Source organism: Dryas octopetala, chromosome 1, assembly GCF_963921425.1.
Source record: "Dryas octopetala chromosome 1, drDryOcto1.1, whole genome shotgun sequence".
NCBI lineage: Eukaryota > Viridiplantae > Streptophyta > Magnoliopsida > Rosales > Rosaceae > Dryas > Dryas octopetala.
The window spans coordinates 13,545,476-13,568,339 of NC_141366.1; the positions used below are offsets into that span (position 1 = coordinate 13,545,476).

The 22,864-nt window shown below is 36.7% G+C and overlaps 4 protein-coding genes across 8 annotated transcripts; all 4 read left to right on the forward strand.

Annotated features, from left to right (window-relative positions):
• The first annotated feature begins 492 nt into the window (after positions 1-492).
• LOC147298139 (G-type lectin S-receptor-like serine/threonine-protein kinase At4g27290) lies at positions 493-4,236 on the forward strand. Its single transcript, XM_086237551.1, has 7 exons — positions 493-1,792; positions 2,198-2,320; positions 2,603-2,727; positions 2,802-3,012; positions 3,176-3,413; positions 3,494-3,644; positions 3,737-4,236. The coding sequence occupies exons 1-7, from the start codon at positions 499-501 to the stop codon at positions 4,046-4,048; spliced, it is 2,454 nt and encodes an 817-aa protein (XP_086093677.1). The 5' UTR covers positions 493-498; the 3' UTR covers positions 4,049-4,236.
• Positions 4,237-4,723: 487 nt separating this feature from the next.
• Positions 4,724-9,146, forward strand: LOC147298140 (G-type lectin S-receptor-like serine/threonine-protein kinase At4g27290). 3 transcript variants are annotated; one of them, XM_086237478.1, is made up of 8 exons: positions 4,724-5,037; positions 5,204-6,554; positions 6,867-6,998; positions 7,311-7,435; positions 7,508-7,718; positions 7,878-8,115; positions 8,196-8,346; positions 8,461-9,146. In XM_086237478.1, the coding sequence occupies exons 2-8, from the start codon at positions 5,282-5,284 to the stop codon at positions 8,770-8,772; spliced, it is 2,442 nt and encodes an 813-aa protein (XP_086093604.1). In that variant the 5' UTR covers positions 4,724-5,037; positions 5,204-5,281; the 3' UTR covers positions 8,773-9,146. The 3 variants fall into 3 exon arrangements, with proteins under 3 accessions (XP_086093604.1, XP_086093612.1, XP_086093596.1); XM_086237486.1 differs by having other exon boundaries at positions 5,238-6,554; XM_086237470.1 differs by having other exon boundaries at positions 4,765-4,803; positions 4,883-6,554.
• On the forward strand, positions 8,777-12,855 carry LOC147298141 (protein DETOXIFICATION 18-like). Of its 2 annotated transcripts, none has more exons than XR_015121275.1 (8): positions 8,777-8,907; positions 9,460-9,983; positions 10,450-10,991; positions 11,435-11,521; positions 11,607-11,663; positions 11,762-12,022; positions 12,114-12,232; positions 12,484-12,505. XR_015121275.1 is itself a non-coding variant. In XM_086237528.1 (8 exons), the coding sequence occupies exons 2-8, from the start codon at positions 9,831-9,833 to the stop codon at positions 12,613-12,615; spliced, it is 1,317 nt and encodes a 438-aa protein (XP_086093654.1). In that variant the 5' UTR covers positions 8,777-8,907; positions 9,460-9,830; the 3' UTR covers positions 12,616-12,855. The 2 variants fall into 2 exon arrangements, 1 of the variants encoding a protein (XP_086093654.1); XM_086237528.1 differs by having other exon boundaries at positions 11,762-11,988; positions 12,484-12,855.
• Positions 12,856-16,447: 3,592 nt separating this feature from the next.
• On the forward strand, positions 16,448-20,509 carry LOC147298142 (receptor-like serine/threonine-protein kinase SD1-6). 2 transcript variants are annotated; one of them, XM_086237428.1, is made up of 7 exons: positions 16,448-18,014; positions 18,392-18,526; positions 18,806-18,936; positions 19,003-19,213; positions 19,358-19,595; positions 19,691-19,841; positions 19,941-20,509. In XM_086237428.1, the coding sequence occupies exons 1-7, from the start codon at positions 16,742-16,744 to the stop codon at positions 20,250-20,252; spliced, it is 2,451 nt and encodes an 816-aa protein (XP_086093554.1). In that variant the 5' UTR covers positions 16,448-16,741; the 3' UTR covers positions 20,253-20,509. The 2 variants fall into 2 exon arrangements, with proteins under 2 accessions (XP_086093554.1, XP_086093563.1); XM_086237437.1 differs by lacking the exons at positions 16,448-18,014; positions 18,392-18,526 and having other exon boundaries at positions 18,557-18,936; positions 19,034-19,213.
• Positions 20,510-22,864: the final 2,355 nt, after the last annotated feature.

A 22,864-nucleotide genomic window follows, 5' to 3' on the forward strand; every position in this document is an offset into this window, starting at 1 on the left:
TGCAGTGCTAAATGTAGAATTTTTCTTCTTGATAAGGCATGAAAGCCACTCTAATACAAGTAGTTGAATCCAATTTAAAGAGTTTGTGTTCATTATATATGTGTATTTGTTATATTTATTCTATCTCCTTGATTTTCCTTGGTCAATTATGAGACATTGATGCATGTTGAGAAATTAAAACTCTTAATATAAACAATGAGAGTAGTTATTTGTAATCTACCCGTTTTAATATGATCAAAAGCTTTGTAATTATGGACATCCTTAAATTAATTAATGTTATAATAACTCCCTAATTTCTCATTTGTTACACAGGAATAAGTCAGACTGAACTATAATGAATTGGCATGTATTTTACTGTGCAAGATATTTAATTTAATACAACGTCTTAAACCCAAAAGAAGAAGGCGGCTGCATGAAGGTTCAAAAGACCCGTCTCTTCTCATTTCTTTTTAGTGGTAACCTGTCAACTTATTTCCCATTTCTTTACAAAGATCACAGATGAAGGGCCTTGCTTTCAACTTCTTTACCATTTTGCAGTTTTCAGTGTTGATTTTGTGCACAGCAGCTGATACCATATCTCCATCACAACCCATCATCGGCTCTGCTACTCTGGTTTCTTCAGACCAAAGCTTTGAACTAGGACTCTTCTCCGCCGGCAACTCCAGAGCCTGGTATTTAGGAATATGGTACAAGAACTTTTCAGATACTGTTGTATGGGTTGCCAACAGAGAAAACCCACTTTCAGATTCATCTGGAGCAGCCTTGACATTGTCCCAAAATGGCAGTCTAGTCCTTTTAGACCAAATGAACAACACTATTTGGTCTTCCAGATTCTCCACAGTAGCAGAAGAAGATCCTGTTGCACAGCTTTTGGACACTGGAAATCTTATTGTTAGAGACAGGGCAACAACAACAGATTCAGAAAGCTATATATGGCAAAGTTTCGATTTCCCATCAGACACTCTGTTACCAGGCATGAGGCAAGGGTTGAACTTTAGAACCGGCTCGAACCAATTCTTGACTTCTTGGAAAAATTCTAGTGACCCATCTGTCGGAGATTATACCTATAAGATTGGTAATCTTGTGTTGCCTCAGCTTGTTCTTGCCAAAGGATCAACGAAGAAGTTCCGAAGTGGACCTTGGAATGGAATTCGATTTACTGGTCTAGCTGTTACGAACAACCCAATTTTGAAACCAACTTATGTGTCTAATACCAATGAGTTGTATTATATGTATACGACTACTGACAATTCTATTATCACAAGATTAAAGCTGACTGAATCGGGTATTGTCCAGCGGCTAGTGATGAATGAAGGAAGCACTGAATGGGCTATTATGTATACAGTACAGGATGATCGGTGTGATAATTATGGGGAGTGTGGCGCAAATGGCATTTGCAAAATTAACCAAACACCCATTTGCAAGTGCTTGCAGGGGTTTGTTCCAAAATCACAGCAAGAATGGGAGGTGCAAAATAGGACAAGTGGGTGCAAGAGAGAGACACCACTGGATTGCCATAAGGGAGATGGGTTTCTGAAAGCTCGAAATGTGAAACTGCCAGACCTGTTGGATATTTGGTTGAACGGGACCATGAGCGTCCAGGAATGTGAGGCAGAGTGCTTGAAGAATTGTTCTTGTGTAGCTTATGCTAATTCAGATATTAGTAGACTTAGTAGTGGAGGCAGTGGCAGTGGCTGTCTGATGTGGTTTGGCGACCTGATTGATTTGCGAGAGTTTGTTGATGAAGTTAGTGAACAAGATTTATATATTCGGATGCCAGCTTCAGAACTAGGTAAGTGAATATTTTGCTTTAACAATGTTAGATCCTGATTTTGTGGAGTCAAGCTCTTAATCTTAACATGCAGTACATAAGGTTTTAGAACATCCAGTAGAAATAGCTAGGTTCTGCAGTCCCATTTTATCGATTCTATAGATTTCTTGCTATCAGATTGTATGTTGCAAGGCTTAAATTGATAAAGGTCTAAGACCAAAAAGTGAGAAATTCAAAAGGTCAAAGTTTTATGAACTTTGTTTATGCTTCAATCTAGGCATCTCTAAATGCATGAAGAACTGCTTAAATAGCAACAAAGTGGAAATACACAAGACTAGAAGAAAGTACTGTGTGACATTTACCATAGAACAGAACATTAACGTATGATTTTTAACTTCTAAATGTTATATGTTATATGATCTTTAGGTGATACCAGACAGAAGGAGAAAAGTGTAGTACTTATCTCCGTCATATCAGCAGTTTCTGTGCTTCTTATTCTAGGTTTGTCATGCTGGTGTATAATTCTGAAGAACAGAAGAAAGAAAAGGGGTAAGCATGCATATGCAACTTGCTAAATATATTTGGTGAAATGTTATATCATTGACAATGAGGCTTGAATATATTGTTCCCTGAAAGAATTATACATAGTAAGTGCATGTTCATGTTCATGTTATGCATAAGATTTTCTCAAACCTATATATGCTTGAGAAAATCTTATACATTGACAAAGACATTGTTTTTGAATTTCAATATGCACTTTACAAATTAAATTCATGCATTTAAATTGCTTTATATCATTGTCATTTTCCTTCCTATTTTCTTATTTCATAGGTCCAAGAGCAGGTAAGGAGGACATGGAGTTGCCACTGTTTGATTTTCATACAATTGCAACAGCCACTAATAACTTCTCCTGCATAAACAAACTAGGAGAGGGAGGTTTCGGTCCAGTTTACAAGGTACGTAAGAGGAGAACGATAGTTGAACTTATTGTCTACAAATTTAAGCTAATATATTTAGACTAAATTTTCAGGCCGACCTAACACAAGAAGGAATAATGGCAGTAAAGAGACTCTCGAAAGATTCGGGGCAAGGTCTTAAAGAGTTTAAGAATGAAGTTACAATGATAGCCAATCTTCAACACAGGAATCTTGTTAAACTTTTGGGCTGCTGCACTGAAGGAGAAGAAAGGATGCTAATCTATGAGTACATGCCCAACAAAAGCTTGGACTGCTTTATTTTTGGTCAGAGATTCTATACTTCATCTTTCGGATCAATCACATAACCTAAATTATTTTACTACTTTCCGGTGCAACTTATGAAATTAAATTGAGTTCCATGCGGCTCTGTTTATGTTACAGAGGAGGAAAACTGAACCAAAATTCATGTGATGCATGACCTGTGCAGATCAGAATAGAAAGGTGTTGCTGAATTGGCAAAAGCGATTCGAAATTATCATGGGAATTGCACGGGGTCTTCTCTACCTCCACCAAGACTCCAGGTTAAGAATCATTCATAGGGACCTTAAGAGTAGCAACATCTTACTCGACAATGAGCTGAATCCCAAAATATCTGACTTTGGTATAGCAAGAATCTTCCAACAAAATCAAACGGAAGCAAAAACAAAACGTGTAATTGGGACATAGTGAGTTGTACCAACATACATCATGAATGTTTTCATTTCCAATTATGACCAAGAACTAAAATTGTGCTCATTAAATGCAGTGGATATATGTCTCCGGAGTATGCAATTGATGGAAAGTTTTCAGTGAAATCCGATGTCTTTAGTTTTGGAGTACTTTTGTTAGAGATAGTAAGTGGGAGAAAGAACCGAGGGTTTCATCATCCAGATCACCATCACAGTCTTCTGGGACATGTAGGTATCACTTGCTTATGTTTGTTTGCTAATTTTGAACCTCTAGTTTTTCATGTGTATGACTAAAGGCATATTATTTGCAATTAATCCAGGCATGGCTACTGTGGAACGAAAACAAGGGGTTGGAACTAATAGATCCATGCTTGGAGTACTCATATGTTGAGTTTGAGGTGCTAAGATGCATTCAAGCGGGTCTATTATGCGTTCAAAAGATGCCCAATGACAGACCAGAAATGTCATCAGTGGTTCTCATGTTAGGCAACGAGGGAGCAACATTGCCTCAACCAAAGGAGCCTGGTTTCTTCACAGAAAGAGGTTCCATGGACATTGATACCTTAATAGTCGGGGAAGGAAGAAGTCACACAGGAAACACAATTACCATTACGACTATGGAAGCTAGATAATTTGAGCACATCAAGGCAAACAGATACAGAATAGAGGCTTTCACATTTTTCTAATATTCACAGAAATGGGAGGGCCAGAGTCCTAGACTCCTAGTCATGCCCTGAGTATGAGGTAAGGTGCTGTATTGAAGCTGTCAGCCCCCTCTCAATTTTATTTTTTGGATTTGGTCCTTTGACCAGTTGTGTGACTCTGCCTTTTACATTATGATATACTCAGCATAGATCTAATGTTATTTAATATTGAGTTTTTTTCCTTCCTAAAAAGTTTATTTTTGGCTATGTTAACAACTATCAATGAAAGAAAATGATAGAACCTTGGTCCAACTTGTTCTTACAAACCAGAATCTTCTACTCGACTATACCAGATACATCTCAACCGTTCAAAAAAATATAATTTTAAACTATTGTACAAAGATCTTCTAATAAACTTATCTTTGACATGAATGATTTTAAAAGGACATAAAAAGTAAGCGGTTTGAATAATAAAATCATATAGTTTGGACTTGAACTAGGTTAAAATAGTATGTAGTAGGATACCTAAAACCAGAGTTGAACTTTTGGACAAGGAAAACAAAGTTGGAATTTCAAACAAACAAAAGGTAAGTTATAAATGCTAACAAAAAGACAAAATAAAATATTCAATGAAGCATTTTATCGAACAAGGTACCTGCATTATCCACCAGAAAATTAATGAAGCTGTCTCTGGAGCCCCAATTGCAGAAATGGACGAAGAGGCAAAGAATATGAATTCAAAGGTGATACTAATGATGCATAAAAACAGCCAAATTCATTGTTTGTACCTTGCGTTTGGATAATTGAGTTTTGCTGTTTAAGATGGTGTGAACACTCAAATTTGCAAAGAAGCAAACGGAGCTTGCTGCACCAAGCCTCAATGTGAAAACGGCTGCTAAGTCCATACAAAAAGTGCGAAATACCAGTGACCTTCCCATTTCTTGGCAAAGGCGTCTTCTTCCCATTCATTGTTAATGGTAAGTTGTCAACTACCCCATTTCATTTTTAATGATAAGTTGTCAGCTTCCCATTTCTTGACAAAGATCACAGATGAGTGGCCTTTCTTTCATCTTCTTTATCTCTCTACTCCATTTTTCACTCTTCAATTTTGCCACAGCAGCTAACTCCATATCTCTATCACAGCCCATCATTGGATCTGATACCCTGGTTTCTTCAGGTCAAATCTTTCAACTAGGACTCTTCTCCTGACAAATAGCACAGATGAAGGGCCTTGCTTTCATCTTCTTTACCTTTCTGCAGTTTTCAGTGTTGAGTTTGTGCACAGCAGCTGATACCATATCTCCATCACAACCCATCATCGGCTCTGCTACTCTGGTTTCTTCAGACCAAAGCTTTGAACTAGGACTCTTCTCCACCGGCAACTCCAGAGCCTGGTATTTAGGAATATGGTACAAGAACTTTTCAGATACTGTTGTATGGGTTGCCAACAGAGAAAACCCACTTGCAGATTCATCTGGAGCAACCTTGACGTTGTCCAAAAATGGCAGTCTTGTCCTTTTAGACCAAATGAATAACACTATTTGGTCATCCACTTCTTCCACAGTAGCAGAAGAAGATCCTGTTGCACAGCTCTTGGACTCTGGAAATCTTGTTGTTAGAGACAAGACCCCAACAAGTTCAGAAAGCTATATATGGCAAAGTTTCGATTTCCCATCAGACACTCTGTTACCAAACATGAAGGTGGGATGGAACTTCAGAACTGGCCTGAACCGGTTCCTGACTTCTTGGAAAAATGCCACTGACCCATCTCTTGGAGAATATACCTATGGGATTGATAATCTTGTGTTGCCTCAGCTTGTTGTTGCCAAAGGATCAAAGAAAATGTTCCGAACTGGGCCTTGGAATGGTCGTCGATTTACTGGCACTCCTGGTTCGGCCATTCAGACAGTTGTGAAACCATTCTTTGTGTATAATACCAATGAGTTATATTATATGTATGAGGCTACTGATAATTCTATTATGACAAGAGTAAAGCTGACTGATTCGGGTTTCGCCCAGCGGCTAGTGCTGAATGAAGGAAGCACTGAATGGACTCTTATGTACACTTTGCAGAATGATCGGTGTGATAATTATGGAGAGTGTGGCCCAAATGGCATTTGCAAAATTTCCAAATCACCACTTTGTGAGTGCTTGCAGGGGTTTGTTCCGAAATCACCAAAAGAATGGGAGGTGCTTAATGGGACAAATGGGTGCAAGAGGAAGACACCACTGGATTGTCACAAGGGTGAAGGGTTTCTGGAAATTCAAAATGTGAAACTGCCAGACTTGTTGGACTTTTGGGTGAATGACAGCATCCGCACTGAGGAATGTGAGGGGGAGTGCTTGAAGAATTGTTCTTGTGTTGCTTATGCTAATACAAATACTAGCAGTGGAGGCCGTGGCTGTTTGATGTGGTTTGGCGAGCTGATTGATATGCGAGAGATCACTGAAGATACTGGCCAAATACATATCCGGATGCCAGCGTCAGAACTAGGTAAGTGAAATTTTGTAGTTAAGCCCTTGATCCTACATGCTTTACTGAAAGTCTTAAAACATCCTGTAGGAATAGTTAGGTTGTGCAGTCCCATTTTATCCTTGTTTTTTAAAATTTTATCAATTACATAGATTTATTGATTTCAAATTGTATGTTGCAAGGATCATATTGAAAAGGTCAAATTGTGTTCTTTTTTAAGCTTCAATTTAGGTATGCCTAAATGCATAAGAGCTGCTGCTGTAATGCGTGATTTACTAAAGAAATCACAATAGTACAATCTGTGATTTAATTTCTCAATGTTATCTATTACAGAATCCTTAGGTGATACCAGTCACAAGGATAAAAGAGTAGTACTCATCTCGGTCATATCAACAGTTTCTGTGCTTCTTTTCCTTGGTTTGTCATGCTGGTGTTTAATTCTGAAGTACAGAGGAAAGAAAAGGGGTAAGCATGCATATTCACATTTCTGGTGGATAACTTATATTACTGACAAAGAGGTTTGTATATAATGTCCTCTGAAAGAGTTATACAAATCAGTTCATGTTCATGGCAAGTGGTTTTTCTGGCGAAACTATATTTGTTTGACGAAATCTTATGCATTAACAAGGATATTTTCTTTGAATTTCAATATGCGCTTTGAATTGTTCTCATAATTAACTCTGTATGCCAGATGGCTAATTTAAAAATTAAATTTATGCATTTGCATTGCTTTTTTATATCACTGTCCTTTTCCTTTTGTCCCTTTTCATTTTACAGGTCCAAGATTCAGTAAGGAGGACATGGAGTTGCCACTGTTTGATTTTGATACAATTGCAACTGCCACCAATAACTTCTCTAGCACAAACAAGCTAGGGGAGGGAGGCTTCGGTCCAGTTTACAAGGTAAAACCATAAAAGGACAGTAGTTGACCATATTGTCTACAAATTTATGCTAATATTTATACTAAATTTCAGGGCAACCTGACACAAGAAGAATTAATAGCAGTAAAGAGACTCTCAAAAGATTCTGGGCAAGGAGTTGAAGAGTTTAAGAATGAAGTTACAATGATAGCCAATCTTCAACATTGGAATCTTGTTAAACTTTTGGGCTGCTGCATTGAAGGAGAAGAAAGGATGCTAATCTATGAGTACATGCCCAACAAAAGCTTGGACTGCTTTATTTTCGGTCTAAGATTCTATCCTTCTTCTTTCAGATTAATTGCGTAACATAAATTTATTTACTACTTTTCAGTGCAATTTATGCAACTAAACAGAGTCGTTGACTCTGTTATGTTACATAGGAAGAAAACTGAACCAAAATTCATGTGATGGATGGATAGTGCAGATCAAAACAGAAAGGTGTTGCTGAACTGGAAAAAGCGATTTGACATTATCATGGGAGTTGCCCGGGGACTTCTCTACCTCCACCATGACTCCCGATTAAGAATCATCCACAGGGATCTTAAGAGTTGCAACATCTTACTTGACAATGAGCTGAACCCCAAAATATCTGACTTTGGTATAGCAAGGATTTTTGGACGAAATCAAACTGAAGCAAAAACAAAACGAGTAATTGGGACATAGTGAGTTGTACCAACATATATCATGAAAGTCATATTTTCCAATTATGACCAAGTACTTAAATTGTGTTATTTACATGCAGTGGGTATATGTCTCCTGAGTATGCAATTGATGGTAAGTTTTCAGTGAAATCCGACGTCTTTAGTTTTGGAGTGCTTTTGTTGGAGATAGTAAGTGGGAGAAAGAACCGAGGGTTTCACCATCCAGATCACCATCACAGTCTTCTGGGACATGTAGGTTGCACAGAAAGAATAGAGGGTTTCATTAGCATAATATGTGTCGGTTAATTTTGAACCTCTAGTTTTTCATGTGTATGGCTAAAGGCATATTATTTGCAATTGTTCCAGGCATGGTTACTATGGAACAAAAACAAGGGCTTGGAACTAATAGATCCATGCTTGGAAGACTCATATCTTGAGTTTGAGGTTCTAAGATGCATTCAAGTGGGTCTATTATGCGTTCAAAAGCTTCCCAAAGACAGACCAGTAATGTCATCAGTAGTTCTCATGTTCAGCAATGATGGAGCAATATTACCTCAACCAAAGGAGCCTGGTTTCTTCACAGAAAGAGGTTCCAATGACATTGATACCTTAATAGTAGAGGAAGGAAGAAGCCACACAGGAAACACAATTACCATTTCGACGGTGGAAGCTAGATAATTGACACATGGAACTGTCCAGTGGATGTATTCAGGAATTAGAGATGAACTTGTTCTTTGGATTCTCGCACTTTTACATTGATGCTGATGCTGATGCATATGCATGCAATCAGACAGAGAATGACCGGCCTCAACGGTAGGTTAATTGAGAATAGTAACATGTAAGTTCAGACTAATTATTGTTTTCAGAGTAATGTACAGCCATCTTATACATGTAGTGGCTCTAGAAATTTCAAGAGACCAGGCCAGGATTTGATAATCAGAGGGCCTATAGAATTATATCCCTGTGGAAAAAACATTAAATAAATAACTGTATGTCACATGAAATTGTATGCCTTTGGTTCCTACTGAATAATATGCAGGTCTGGTTCCTCCTGATGATGGCTGTATATTATTATTTTTATTGATGATTTCAGTGGATAGAACTGAATTTATCTTAGATGCAAATTTCTAGTTTTTGTAATGTTGAAAAAATTTAAAATTTTGTGTGGGAAGCAGAGAGAAATTTATTAAAATTTTGTATTTTGAAAATTAATGGAGACACTGGGAGACTTGAATATATATCACTGGAAGAATTTTTGCAGAAACTATATATCACTGGGAGACTTGAATATATATTGCCCTGGAAGAATTTCATGTTTATATATTGTCTGAACACTCATGCCCAAAATTTGTAATCATGGAATAGAGTTAGTCTCTAGTTGTAAATGTCAAAAGCGGCCGCTAAGTCCATACAAAAAGTCTGAATTACTGGTGAGCCTTAGAATTGCCAGCGGAGAAGAGTCCTAATTCAAAGCTTTGGCCGGAAGAAACCAGGGTATCAGAGCCGATGATGAATTGTGATGGAGATATGGCATCAGCTGCAGTGTTCAAATTCATGACTATAAATTGGAGTAAAGAGGCAGAGAAGAGAAAACGAAGGCCCTTCAGCTGCTGTATGGACTTAGCAGCCGCTTTAGACTTTTACAACTAGAGACTAACTCTAGTCCATACTACAGTACCCTTATTAGAGGCAAGGGGTCATGGAGAAGAAGGAACAAAACCAAGGTGGTGGAAGAAATGTTAGACATGGAGGAGGCCAAGAAGCAGGTGTTGTTTTCATTGCCAATGATTCTTACCAATGTTTTCTATTACATGATCACTTTGGTCTCAGTCATGTTTGCTGGCCACCTTGCCAATTCATGGGCCACTGTTACTGGCTTTGCTTTCATGGTCTCTCTCTCTCTCTCTCACTATAATATTTCTGTCACTCCATTCTATGTTTCTTCTGACTCTTAATGTTAGTATTGGAGTACTATTTTCTATATCTTAGTTGTAATAAACATAGATTGGTATATTTTTGGTAATTATAGGCTTCAGCTGGTAGAGGGGGTTCAAGGATTTGGGGGGTTGATCTCAGCCTCTCAGGTATTGCATATTTTGGTGTTTGCTTTCTCACTTCCACTTAAGTATTTGGACTAACCTATTGAAAAGTCATGTACAAGAATTATGTATCAGTTTATCCAGTGCAGGAAATTATCACCAATCTGAATTGGGATGAACATTTACCTTGTCTGTATATTTTAATATTCCAAATTCTGACATAGATGTTCAAAGCTATTGCATCTGAGATCACATAAAATTGGTATGAGTGCAGGCCTTTTCTTTTAATTGTTTTTCTCGTCTGTTCTTGGTTTAGGTTGGGTTAAGCGGAGCTCTTGAGACTCTCTGTGGGCAAGGGTTTGGTGCAAAGTTATATAGAATGTTGGGGATTTATCTACAAGCCTCTTGCATCATATCCTTCGTATTCTGTTCCTTCATATCTATAATCTGGTGCTATACTGAGCCAATACTTATTTTACTCCATCAAGATCCTCAAATTTCCAAATCTGCGGCTATTTTCATGAAATTTCTGATTCCGGGATTATTTGCATATGCCTTGCTGCAAAACATCTTAAGATTTCTTCAGACACAATTCATTATCCTGCCATTGTTCTACTCAATGATCCCCGCTGTTATTCATATCGGCATTGCATATGGTTTGGTACATTGGACAGCTCTCGGTTACAAGGGAGCTGCACTAGCAGCTTCGATTTCGTTATGGATATCTGTCCTTATGTTGGTCATGTATGTTGTTTGCTCTAAGAAGTTTGATCATACATGGGAAGGATTTTCATCAGAATCATTCCATTATATACTCACTGATTTGAAACTTGCCCTCCCCTCAGCACTAACGGTATGGTAAGTGTCACATTTTTCATTGCTTTTATCTTTATGCTTAATTTTTAAAGACTAACTAGTGGCACAGCCTCAATTGTTCTGCCAAAAGTTAGTTCAGAAAGGTTCATAAAAAAAGTTGGTTCAGAAAGCTAAATTCAAAAGTTCACAATGATCAATGAAAGTTTTTTGGAAAAACCTTTTCAGCATCAGGTTTAAAACCATAATTAGGAAGATACCATAACCATCCTGAAAGGATATTGAAACCGAGTTCTGATCCAAATTAGCACTTAGACCTATTTGCTTCAAGAGATGAAGCCATGGACACATTACATCAATTAAGGGTTTAAACTTTTGAAGTATTAACTCAGATGCTGCACAATAACTTTAACATAGCAGCATTATTATCTATAAGAATATGAGATAGGACTTGCATTGTTAAACTCCACATTTTTTTATCTTACCAGTTTGGAAGAATGGGCTTTTGAGATTCTGGTGTTGCTGGGAGGATTGATGCCAAATTCGGAAGAAACCACTTCACTTATTGCAATGTGGTAAGCTTCAATATACTTTTTTCTTCTTCTCTAAACATGTTTTTGCCAGTTGACTCAAGTAGCCTTTGTTTAACTGTGTCTTCAGTGTGAATACAGAAGCAATTGCATACATGATTATGTATGGCCTCTGTGCTGCTGCAAGGTTGGTAGAATAACAATTCCCAGGTTAAGTATTCCTTAAAGTTTTCCAAAATCTACATTTGTTTTGCACATTGAAACAAAAATTACTTCTTGTTGCAGCACAAGGGTGTCAAATGAATTGGGAGCCGGAAATCCTGACAAAGCTAAGAAAGCAATGGCTGTGACTCTAAAGCTCTCTGTGCTTCTCGCTTTCGTTATTGTTCTGGCTCTAGAGATCAGCCACAATGTCTGGGCTGGCTTGTTCAGTGAAAACAATACAATAATAAGGAAGTTTGCTTCTATGACACCATTGCTTGCAATTTCAATAACTGTGGATTCTGTGCAAGGTGTCTTATCAGTTTGAGATCATCCAATTTTCTAGTAGTAGTTCTATCTGCTATTTTTCATTTGAATTTTTTACATTTTCTTGCCTTTTTCGGGGTGTCAATGAAAGTGATTGTTGGTCTTTCAGGTGTGGCCAGAGGATGTGGTTGGCAACACTTGACTGTGTATGTAAACTTGGGCACATTCTATTTGATTGGTATGACAATTGCCAATCTTCTTGGATTCAAGTTCAAACTATATGCCAAGGTGAGACAAGTAGACAACCTTGTAGGTTTTTTTTATTTTTATTTTATTTTATTTTATTATTTTATTTTATTTTTTATATAACAACCTGGTAGTTTTTTATTTACTCATACACACAGACACGCACATGACACATCAACTACAAAATTTCCAACTCCTGAACTGCATACATAAGTAGGAGAACAAGCGGCTAGTACGTTGGTTTGTTTTGTTCATTGCTTTCAATTCACATTTTGTGCTTTCTTTTGTTTCAGGGCTTGTGGATTGGTTTAATCTGTGGTCTCTCATGTCAAGCTGGCACAATTCTGTTTATTACACTGCGCTCAAAATGGACTCTGTTGGGTTCCTCTGATAATGAAGAGGAAGAAAAACCAGTTTTGGTTTGAGTGAATGTGAGGAAATAGTAAGCATACACCTATAATACCACTTGGGAAAACTATGCGACTAGTTCATCATGCATTGTCTAGTAGAAGATGAGTGAGTGGAACAAATGAAACCTATGTGTTCTGTTAAAATAAAAACTAAAAATATCTTATATTATGTCAACCAATTTTGCAGCTTCTGAGAGACAACTGTAAAGTTCTCTGTATAAATTTCAAGGCTATCTTAGGCCATTTTAATCTTTTCATGATATTGGGAGCAAAGTCACCGCACAGTTTGAGACCAAACACTTTGACTAAATCACACATCAGTCTTTGATTTGCTGAGTGTTGTTATTTGTGAGTGCCTGCAGAAGTTTGGAACATGAATTGGACTGTAAGTCCTGCCACTTAGTGCCCGTTTGGTATCCTACTCAATATTTTTTTTAATGTAAGTTTTCAAAATCAATTTTTAAAACTTGAAAACTTGTTTTGTATGAAATTTGAAAATAATTTTAAAATTTTAAAAATAATAGCAGCTAAAGAAGAAGGAAGTGTAAAAAAAAAAAAGAGAAAAACAATGTTTTATTATTTTTTTTAAAAAAGGTATGTTTTTGAATTTTTTTCTAAAAATTGTTTTTGAAAATGATCTACCAAACATGTTTTCTTGATTAAAACATGTTTTTTTTGTTTTTGAAAAAAAAAAAAAGGTTTTTGAATTGAATACCAAACAGGCTAAATATCTTGAAAGTACCGAATTTATACAAATACATGTCACTAAGAAAGATAAAAATCATAATAATAAATTAATAATTAAGGAGCAAATCAAATTGTTAATGGAGGCGATCAAGGCATGACGGATGCAAGGGGTAATGTGAATGAACAATTATCTACGACACCATCCCACTTGATAAAAGAAAAAAAAAAAAAAATTAGAAAGCAAACATCAAAGAATCAAACAAAATATAAAATGATTAATCTGTCAATCTTCCAGAAAATATACATATTGTAACATCTCTGTCTAGAATGCCTTAATCTCTTAATTTTTACCAATTGATGAGGAAATAGCCTGCGTACAGATTGAGATAACTCGCTCAAATCTCACTTCATCCTCTTGTACGTTTAGATTAGCGTTTGATCTGATCAACTAAAATTCCATTAATATGCCACTATATATGTAATGTACCACATCTTTAATTTGTATCACCCTCATTAATTATAGCCGTCTTGTTAGGAAACAACATACAAGAAAAATATAAGAAGCAGAAAAAAAGGAGGAGGACAAGGACAAGGAGAAAGAGAAGGAGAAGAAGATAGAAATGTTACCAAATACAGGATCAGAATGGAATACTACTGTTACTTCCATTACCACGTACTGCACCCTTAGAGTCAAGTGGTGATGGAGAAGAAGGAACAAAACTAAAACATTAAATAAATAATTCTATGTCACATGAAATTGTATGCCTTTGGTTCCTACTGAATAATATGCAATTATGGTTCCCCCTGATGATGGCTGTATATTATTATTTTTATTGATGATTTCAGTGGATAGAACTGAATTTATGTTAGATGCAAACTTCTAGTTTTTGTAATGTTGAAAAAATTTAAAATTTTGTGTGAGAAGTAGAGTTAGAAATTTATTAAAATTTTGTATTTTGAAAAGAGTGGTACTATTCTCATCTCTATTTTCCCACCCACCTTATTTTTTCATCCCTTATTAAATTTTAGAATGCAACAATCTACTTATCTCACCTACATTATTCCCACAATACCCTTAACTAGTTAACTTACAAACTCAATGACCCACCATCAAACTCTTTTCCCACATCAGAAAACCAATTGTTTTTTTAATAGCTGTTGAACAAAAATGGTTAATAAACAATAATATTACTCAATATAATTTCATCCAAATTCATTTATAGAATAAGGGTTTTATTATTTTGGGTACGATCCATTCAAGATGAAGTAAATCTCTTAATTACAGTCCTTTGATTCAAGGGAATACTCTTTGTTTCCAACTGCAATGAAACCAACGGATCACTTTGTGAGTGTTTGGATTTCCAATAGGTGAAAGACTCATTGAAATTGAATTTATTTGTGATTACAGTTGCACCCATATTTTAGGTTGCTTACGTACCCATTGCAAGATCAAACCACACGTAGTTTCAAGGTTTTAGAATTTAAATGGATGAATGACCCACTTAAAAGATTTGTGTAATTTGGGTAGGGTTTAGAGCCCTTGGATTTGATTTGAGAAATTAATTCAGAGACTTTTGTGTATAGAACTAATTTCTAGAGAATTTGGACGGATTTGATTTGGTACGAAATTAATTCAAAGAAACTTGTATGAATTAATTCCTAAGGAAATTTAGAGAATTTTGTGAATGCAGTTGAGTTTGAATTTCGCTCACATTGCCTACGTACTCATGATGGGATCAAACCGGACGTAGTTCGGTAAAGAATTTGACTTGATTGGCTTTATGCCATTTTGAGATTTGGATTTGAGAGATTTGGTTTTGTACCAATTGAGAATTTGGTTTTGTACCGATTGAGAGAGTTGGTTTTGTATCAATTTGAGAGTGTTGGCTTTGTACTAATTTTAGAGTTTGAAATTTGAGATTTGAGATTTGGAGGAAGAGAATGTGCCCATTAATATTTTCGTATCATTTATTTTTTAAATGACACATGTTCTTATTTTTAATGGGTGAATATGAATTTAGTTATATGCCCACTAATATTTTGTATTAATTATTTATTAATTAACACATATTTTTTTTAATGGGCATAAAAATTAATGAATTTGGGAGGTTAGATTTTAGTTTTGTGCCCACAAATTATTTTGTATTAATTGACACGCTTTATATTTTAAGTGGGCATATTAACTTTGAAAACAAGCTCGGAGCACTCTCAAATTCTCAATGTAGGGGTTAGCTCTTAGCCTTTGCGGGCCCAAGTCCAAATAGCTTTCTGACTTAGCTGGCTTGATGGCTTGGACAACAACTTGAGTACCGCAGCACTACAGCAGCCAGGCTTTAGTCTGTGTGTGGACTCCCTTGCCCCCCCCCCCCCCCCCCCCCTAATTACTTTGGCTGGGCAGCCACTTCTGATGGGCATTCATCCACTTGCTGAGGTCCTGTCTTCCATCAGTCCGGTTTAATTCCAAGCAGCAGTGGCATGCCGCAGCAGTTACTTGTAGCTACAGTTTTATCTGTCTTCCCTTGCTTTCTTTTTGCTGTTCTTAGTTACCATGTCTTTATAGTTTGTGTTGTATTACATTTCCTTGGGTTTTAAGAGCTTGGGTTCCATCCCCTCTTACTACCTCTCTTTTCCTCTGTATTGTTTGATTGTTTGCTTGTTGCCGCTTGGCTTTTGAATATCATTATTAGCAGTGTTGCACCCGTATCCTTCTTCGATCATTCTTTAAAGTTTGCTGCCATGGTAATCACCATGATTGAAAGTTAGCAGCCGCAAAATGATTATAAATTGTTTTTTTGATTAATTAATATTTATCCTTTTTGGCAATCTCACATAAAAATAAATTACTAATTAAAAATTTTATTAATCAGTGGGTGGAAAAATAGCAATGGTGGGTGGGAATAGCACCACTTTTTTGAAAATTGATGGAGACACTGGGAGACTTGAATATATATTGCCCTGGAAGAATTTCATGTTCAAGCATATGAGTCATATGACAGTGTGACTACAATGATGGACATGTGTCATTAATCTAGCTGATGTGCTGGATACAGCTGGATATTTCTTTCATTTCATTAGGTTTCATTTAGTTAGTCTCTAGCATATAGTAGAGTGACATGTGACCTTTTGTTAAATGGATTGTTAGAAGATTGTTATTCTGTTGGTTAGTGTGCTACCCGTATTACTTTTCTTCTTTGGCTTTGTCTATAAGAGCTACGAGCTGCTCTCAATCTCGTAACTCTGATTCATTTTCTCTCATATATATACAGTTTTCTCTTCATCTTCTTCATTTCTCTTGTTTCACGTCACCATTGTTAGCAGTCTGAACACTCATGCCCAAAATTTGTAATCATGGAATAGAGTTAGTCTCTAGTTGTAAAAGTCAAAAGTGGCTGCTAAGTCCATACAAAAAATCTGAATTACTGGTGACCTTCCCATTTCCTAGCAAAGAACTCAGATGAAGGGCCTTCGTTTTCTCGTCACTGCCTCTCTGCTCCAATTTATAGTCATGAATTTGACCACTGCAGCTGATACCATATCTCCATCACAATTCATCATCGGCTCTGATACCCTGGTTTCTTCCGGCCAAAGCTTTGAATTAGGACTCTTTCTCGCTGGCAATTCTAAGGCCTGGTATTTAGGAATATGGTACAAGAACTTTTCAGATATTGTTGTATGGGTTGCCAACAGAGAAAACCCACTTTCAAATTCATCTGGAGCAGCCTTGACATCATCCAAAAATGGCAGTCTGGTCCTTTTAGACCAAATGAATAATACAATTTGGTCCTCCAGTTCTTCCAGAGTTGCAGAAGATCCTGTTGCACAGCTTTTGGAGACTGGAAATCTTGTTGTTAGAGACAGGGCAACAACAGCTTCAGAGAGCTATATATGGGAAAGCTTCAATTCCCCATCAAACACTCTGTTACCAAACATGAAGCTTGGGTGGCCCTTGAGAACGGACCTCAACCGATTCTTGAGTTCATGGAAAACTGCTAGTGACCCGTCTCTTGGAGAATATACCTATGGGATTGAAAAGCTTCCGCTGCCTCAGCTTGTTGTTGCCAAAGGGTCGAAGAAAAAGTTCCGAACTGGCCATTGGAATGGTCTTCGATTTACTGATACTCCTGGTTCTGCCCCTGCTATATTTGTGAAAACAGAATTTGTGTATAATACCAATGAGTTATATTATACGTATGAGGCTACAGCTAATTCTTTTATGACAAGATTACAACTGACTGAGTCGGGTTTGCTCCAACGGCTAGTGCTGAATGAAGGAAGCACTGAATGGGCTGCTATGTATACTATACCAAATGATCGGTGTGATAATTATGGAGAGTGTGGCCCGAATGGCATTTGCAAAATTTCCAAATCACCAATTTGTGAGTGCTTGCAGGGGTTTGTTCCGAAATCACCAAAAGAATGGGAGGTGCTTAATGGGACAAATGGGTGCAAGAGGAAGACAGCACTGGATTGCCACAAGGGTGAAAGGTTTCTGGAAGTTCGAAATGTGAAATTGCCAGACCTGTTGGAGTTTTGGGTCAACGACAGCATTGGCGCAGAGGAATGTGAGGGGGAGTGCTTGAAGAATTGTTCTTGTGTAGCTTATGCTAATACAAATAATAGCAGTGGAGGCAGTGTCTGTCTGATGTGGTTTGGCGAGCTGATTGATATGCGAGAGATCACTGAAGATACCGACCAAATACATATCCGGATGCCAGCTTCAGAACTAGGTAAGTGAATTTTTGTACCAAATACATGCATGCTGCTGCACACAAGGTCTTAACACATCCTCTAGGAATAAATAGTTAGGTTGTGCAGTCCCATTTTATCCCTTTTTTCTTTCAAAGAAAGAAACTAATTTTGTCAATTACAATGATTTATTGCTTTCAAATAGTATGTTGCAAGGATCAAATTCAAAAGGTCAAAATTTTGTTCTTTTTTATGCTTCAATTTAGACATGCTTAAATGCATGCAAGCTGCTGCAATGACAATAGAATAACTGGAAACACACCAGACCAGAAGAAAGCAATGCGTGATTTTCTAAGGAAATCAGAATAGTGCAATCTGTGATTTAAATTCTCAATGTTATCTATTACATGATCTTTAGGTGATACCATACCAGACACCAGTCAGAAGGATAACAGAGTAGTACTCATCTCGGTCATATCAGCAGTTTCTGTGTTTCTTTTCCTTGGTTTGTCATGCTGGTGTTTAATTCTGAAGTACAGAAGAAAGAAAAGGGGTAAGCATGAATTTCACCTTGAAATTACTGACAAAGAGGCATGTATATATTGTGCTCTGAAAGAATTATACTAGTCAGTTCATGTTCATGGCCAGTGGCTTTTCGGGCAAACCGGTATATGCTTGACGAAATTTTGTGCATTGACAAGGACATTGTCTTTGAATTTCAATGTGCACTTTTCATTCTTCTCATTCTTAACTATGTAAACAAGATAGCTAATTAAAATTACATTGTTTGTATATCGTTGGCTTTTCCCTTTTTCTTTTTTTCATTTTACAGGTTCAAGAGAATCAAGACCCGGTGAGGACATGGAGTTGCCACTGTTTGATTTTGATAGAATTGCAACTGCCACCAATAACTTCTCCAGCACAAACAAACTAGGAGAGGGAGGTTTTGGTCCAGTTTACAAGGTAACAGAACAATAGTTGACCGTATTGTCTAGAAATTTAAGCTAATATATTTATACTAAACTTCAGGCCAACCTGACACAAGAACAATCAATTGCAGTAAAGAGACTCTCGAAAGATTCTGGGCAAGGAGTTGAAGAGTTTAAGAATGAAGTTACAATGATAGCCAATCTTCAACATTGGAATCTTGTTAAACTTTTGGGCTGCTGTATTAAAGGAGAAGAAAGGATGCTGATCTATGAGTACATGCCCAACAAAAGCTTGGACTGCTTTATTTTTGGTCTAAAATTCTATCCTTCATCTTTGGGAGTAATTGCATAAAATAAATTTATTTACTACTTTTAAGTGAAATTAATGCAACTAGTTTGTTTTTGTCACAGTGGAGGAAACTAACCAAAATTCATGTGATGGATGACTTGTGCAGATCAAAATAGAAAGGTGTTGCTGAATTGGAAAAAGCGATTTGACATTATCATTGGAATTGCACGGGGACTTCTCTATCTACACCAAGACTCCAGATTAAGAATCATTCATAGGGATCTTAAGAGTAGCAACATCTTGCTTGACGATGAGCTGAACCCCAAAATATCTGACTTTGGCATAGCAAGGATTTTTGAACGAAATCAAACTGAAGCAAAAACAAAACGAGTAATTGGGACATAGTGAGTTATACACTTATACACTCATAACAACATATATGATGAGTGCCTTGGTTTTTCAACTATGACAAAGTACTTATTGAGCTGTTTACATGCAGTGGATATATGTCTCCTGAATATGCAATTGATGGGAAGTTTTCAGTGAAATCCGACGTCTTCAGTTTTGGAGTGCTTTTGTTAGAGATAATAAGTGGCAGAAAGAACAGAGGGTTTCATCATCCAGATCACCATCACAGTCTTCTGGGACATGTAGGTATCACATGCTTATGTGCATGTGTTTACTAATTTGGAATCTCGAGTATATTTTGTGTACGAGTAAGGTATATTAATTATTTGCAATTGTTCCAGGCATGGCTACTGTGGAACAAAAACAAAAGCTTGGAACTGATAGATCCATGCTTGGAGTACTCATATGATGAGTTTGAGGTGCTAAGATGCATTCAAGTGGGTCTGTTATGCGTTCAAAAGCTGCCCAAAGACAGACCAGTGATGTCATCAGTAGTAATCATGTTGGGCACTGAGGGAGCAATATTGCCTCAACCAAAGGAGCCTGGTTTCTTTACAGAAAGAGGTTCCATGGACAATGACACCATAATGATAGGGGAAGGAACAAGCGACACAGGAAACACAATTACCATTACGACGGTAGAAGCTAGGTAATTGACGTACACATATATGGAACAGTCCAGTGGATACATCTAGGATATAGTGATGAACTCATACTGTACTTCGGAAATAGTACGTCATGCTTATGCATGCAAACTGCAGACACCGAGAGGAAGCTAGGTTAGTTAAAACTTAAAAGTAGTAAAATGCAGATTCAGTAGGCAGTACTGAATTTACCTTTTGATGCAAAAATCTAGTCTTGTACTGTATTCAAGAAAATTTAATTCAATTACACTATTTATCTTCTGCTCTTTAATTTTGTTTGACTTATTCTCCCCCAAAAATTTGGGTGATGAGAACCTGAGAGGAGAGTTTCAGAGACCAATAAGTTTGACCTGTGGAGAACAGAATGGGACCCTTGGAAGTGGTTTGGAAACTATACATCTCAGCAACTAGTTCAACATACTTGGTTATAATTAGACCCGACGGCCACCTTCTCATATTGAATGCTAGTTAATCTCGACGTGCATCGAAAATTTGTATTGGGCTTTTAGTGGGCTTACAGTGGATGAACTTTAATTTTTTATTGGGCTTGGCCGGTTAAACCTCTGTTAGCCAACTCTTGGCTAGGCCGATCGTCTAGTTATTGGTACTCCGCATCTTCATGGAGAGACCTTGGGAACGCCCTGCCTCGAAGTGTGTAGGAACTAAGTAGGAGGGCTAGAACTAGAGAAGATCTCATTTTCTTAAGATGATTGCTATTTGAACACCCTCACCTTTTCATTACCTAATAATTCATCAAAATTTAGCAAATATTCTATACATTCGGTGATTATTTATCGAAAAATAAAAATAAAATTTTTAAAATAAAATGATGAACTCAGTAGTTGAGAGTAGTAAATTTAGCCTGGGCCAAAAGATATTCATACAACAGCCATCTTTTTATTTTATTTTTCAAATACATAGCAGCCATCTTTATTAAATTTCCATAAGAACCATATTCTGGCATTTCCAAAATATATTTCCATTATTGTCTAAATAGCATTATAAGGTTGGCCACAAAAGTCTAAACAAAATGTCCAAAATTCCTGTCACGTTCCCATATGATATCTTCACAAAAAAATAACACACATGGAGGGGGCTTCTTTTCATCTTCTTCACATCTCTACTCCATTTTTTGGTCTTGAATTTGTCCACTGCAGCTGATACCATATCTCCATCACAATCCATCACCGGCTCTGCTACCTTGGTTTCTTCCGGCCGAAGCTTTGAATTGGGACTCTTCTCTACCGGCAACTCAAGAGCATGGTATTTACTATTTAGGAATAAGGTACAAGAACTTTCCAAATATTGTTGTATGGGTTGCCAACAGAGAAAACCCACTTGCAGATTCATATGGAGGAGCCTTGACCTTTTCCAAAAATGGCAGTCTGATCCTTTTAGACCAAATGAACAACACTATTTGGTCTTCCAGATCTTCCACAGTAGCAGAGAACCCTCTTGCACAGCTTTTGGAGACTGGAAATCTTGTTGTTAGAGACAAGGCTGCCACAGGTTCAGAAAGCTATGTATGGCAAAGTTTCGATTTCCGATCAGACACTCTGTTACCAGGCATGAAGCTGGGGTGGAACTTGAGAATCCGCCTGAACCGGTTCCCCCCCCTCCCCTCTACATTGAACAGTGGCCCAAATCATTTCTTTGACTCTTTCCTTTTATTTATGGAGTAGACTAGTAATGACTAATGAGAGAAGACTTGAGAGGTCATGAGAGAAGACTTTGAGAGGTCACGGGGAAAAAAGGAAAGAAAAAAAAAAAAAAAAGTTTTGTGTAGATTTGAGGGTTGATTGGGGTTTGGGGTCTTTGGACAATTAAAAAGAAAAAAGAAGATTTGAGGTTTTGTGTAGTTGTTTTTAAACCCTAATATATTTTTATATAAAAAATAATTTAAAATACCTAAAGGATTTAAACACTAATATCTTAGATGATATAGAATATAGATTATAGAGTATATAGAGTTTAGTGAAAAATTATAGAGTATAAGAGTATTAAGATAGATAGAATATATAGGGTTTGGTATTAGGATTTAATCTATAGATTATAGAGTATAAAGAATATACTAATTTCATTTATTTATTATACTAATTTTGTTTAATAGTATTTGTTTCCAGCGCGTATTATATTTACCTTATATTACATGAAACCTACTATATAATTTGGTTTCTTCAATATTTTTTATCAATGTAGTAGATAATATGTTAAATAAACATATGGTTAAGTTTCATTTAAAATTTTTCGTATTTTGATAGCAATTTCCGTCGTTTTTGTTTAATTTTGTCGAAATCGAAATTTTCACAAAAATTTCAGTCGAAATTTCTATAAAAAATTTCTTCGAAACCAAAATTTTACTCCTTGGATTCCCGTGAGAAGCCAAAGAAAAAATGAAGCAAGTTGGCCAAACATAAATTAAGGAAATAAAAAGATATAAAAATGTGGCTTTCAACTAATAATCAAGAAAAAATAGGTTGTAGAACCTAAATTTTATATCTTAGAAGAGCCTAGTTTTTTTTTTTTTTTTTTGTACAAAAGGGGGCCTAAGTCTAAAGAAAAAAACTAGATAACTACAGCTCTTGACATAATAAGTAGAAAAGCCTAATTGTAGCAAAAAC

What these genes read in the sequence shown, in the direction of transcription:
- LOC147298139 (XM_086237551.1), top strand. Translation starts at nt 499, where the DNA reads ATGAAGGGCCTTGCTTTCAACTTCTTTACCATTTTGCAGTTTTCAGTG. An exon ending in GTTTCGGTCCAGTTTACAAG is followed by an intron (nt 2,728 to 2,801) that starts GTACGTAAGAGG and finishes CTAAATTTTCAG; the next exon opens with GCCGACCTAACACAAGAAGG. An exon ending in CTTGGACTGCTTTATTTTTG is followed by an intron (nt 3,013 to 3,175) that starts GTCAGAGATTCT and finishes TGACCTGTGCAG; the next exon opens with ATCAGAATAGAAAGGTGTTG.
- LOC147298140 (XM_086237478.1), top strand. Translation starts at nt 5,282, where the DNA reads ATGAAGGGCCTTGCTTTCATCTTCTTTACCTTTCTGCAGTTTTCAGTG. An exon ending in GATGCCAGCGTCAGAACTAG is followed by an intron (nt 6,555 to 6,866) that starts GTAAGTGAAATT and finishes TATCTATTACAG; the next exon opens with AATCCTTAGGTGATACCAGT. An exon ending in GTACAGAGGAAAGAAAAGGG is followed by an intron (nt 6,999 to 7,310) that starts GTAAGCATGCAT and finishes TTCATTTTACAG; the next exon opens with GTCCAAGATTCAGTAAGGAG.
- LOC147298141 (XM_086237528.1), top strand. Translation starts at nt 9,831, where the DNA reads ATGTTAGACATGGAGGAGGCCAAGAAGCAGGTGTTGTTTTCATTGCCA. An exon ending in TTACTGGCTTTGCTTTCATG is followed by an intron (nt 9,984 to 10,449) that starts GTCTCTCTCTCT and finishes TTCTTGGTTTAG; the next exon opens with GTTGGGTTAAGCGGAGCTCT. An exon ending in CCCTCAGCACTAACGGTATG is followed by an intron (nt 10,992 to 11,434) that starts GTAAGTGTCACA and finishes TTATCTTACCAG; the next exon opens with TTTGGAAGAATGGGCTTTTG.
- LOC147298142 (XM_086237428.1), top strand. Translation starts at nt 16,742, where the DNA reads ATGAAGGGCCTTCGTTTTCTCGTCACTGCCTCTCTGCTCCAATTTATA. An exon ending in GTACAGAAGAAAGAAAAGGG is followed by an intron (nt 18,527 to 18,805) that starts GTAAGCATGAAT and finishes TTCATTTTACAG; the next exon opens with GTTCAAGAGAATCAAGACCC. An exon ending in GTTTTGGTCCAGTTTACAAG is followed by an intron (nt 18,937 to 19,002) that starts GTAACAGAACAA and finishes ACTAAACTTCAG; the next exon opens with GCCAACCTGACACAAGAACA.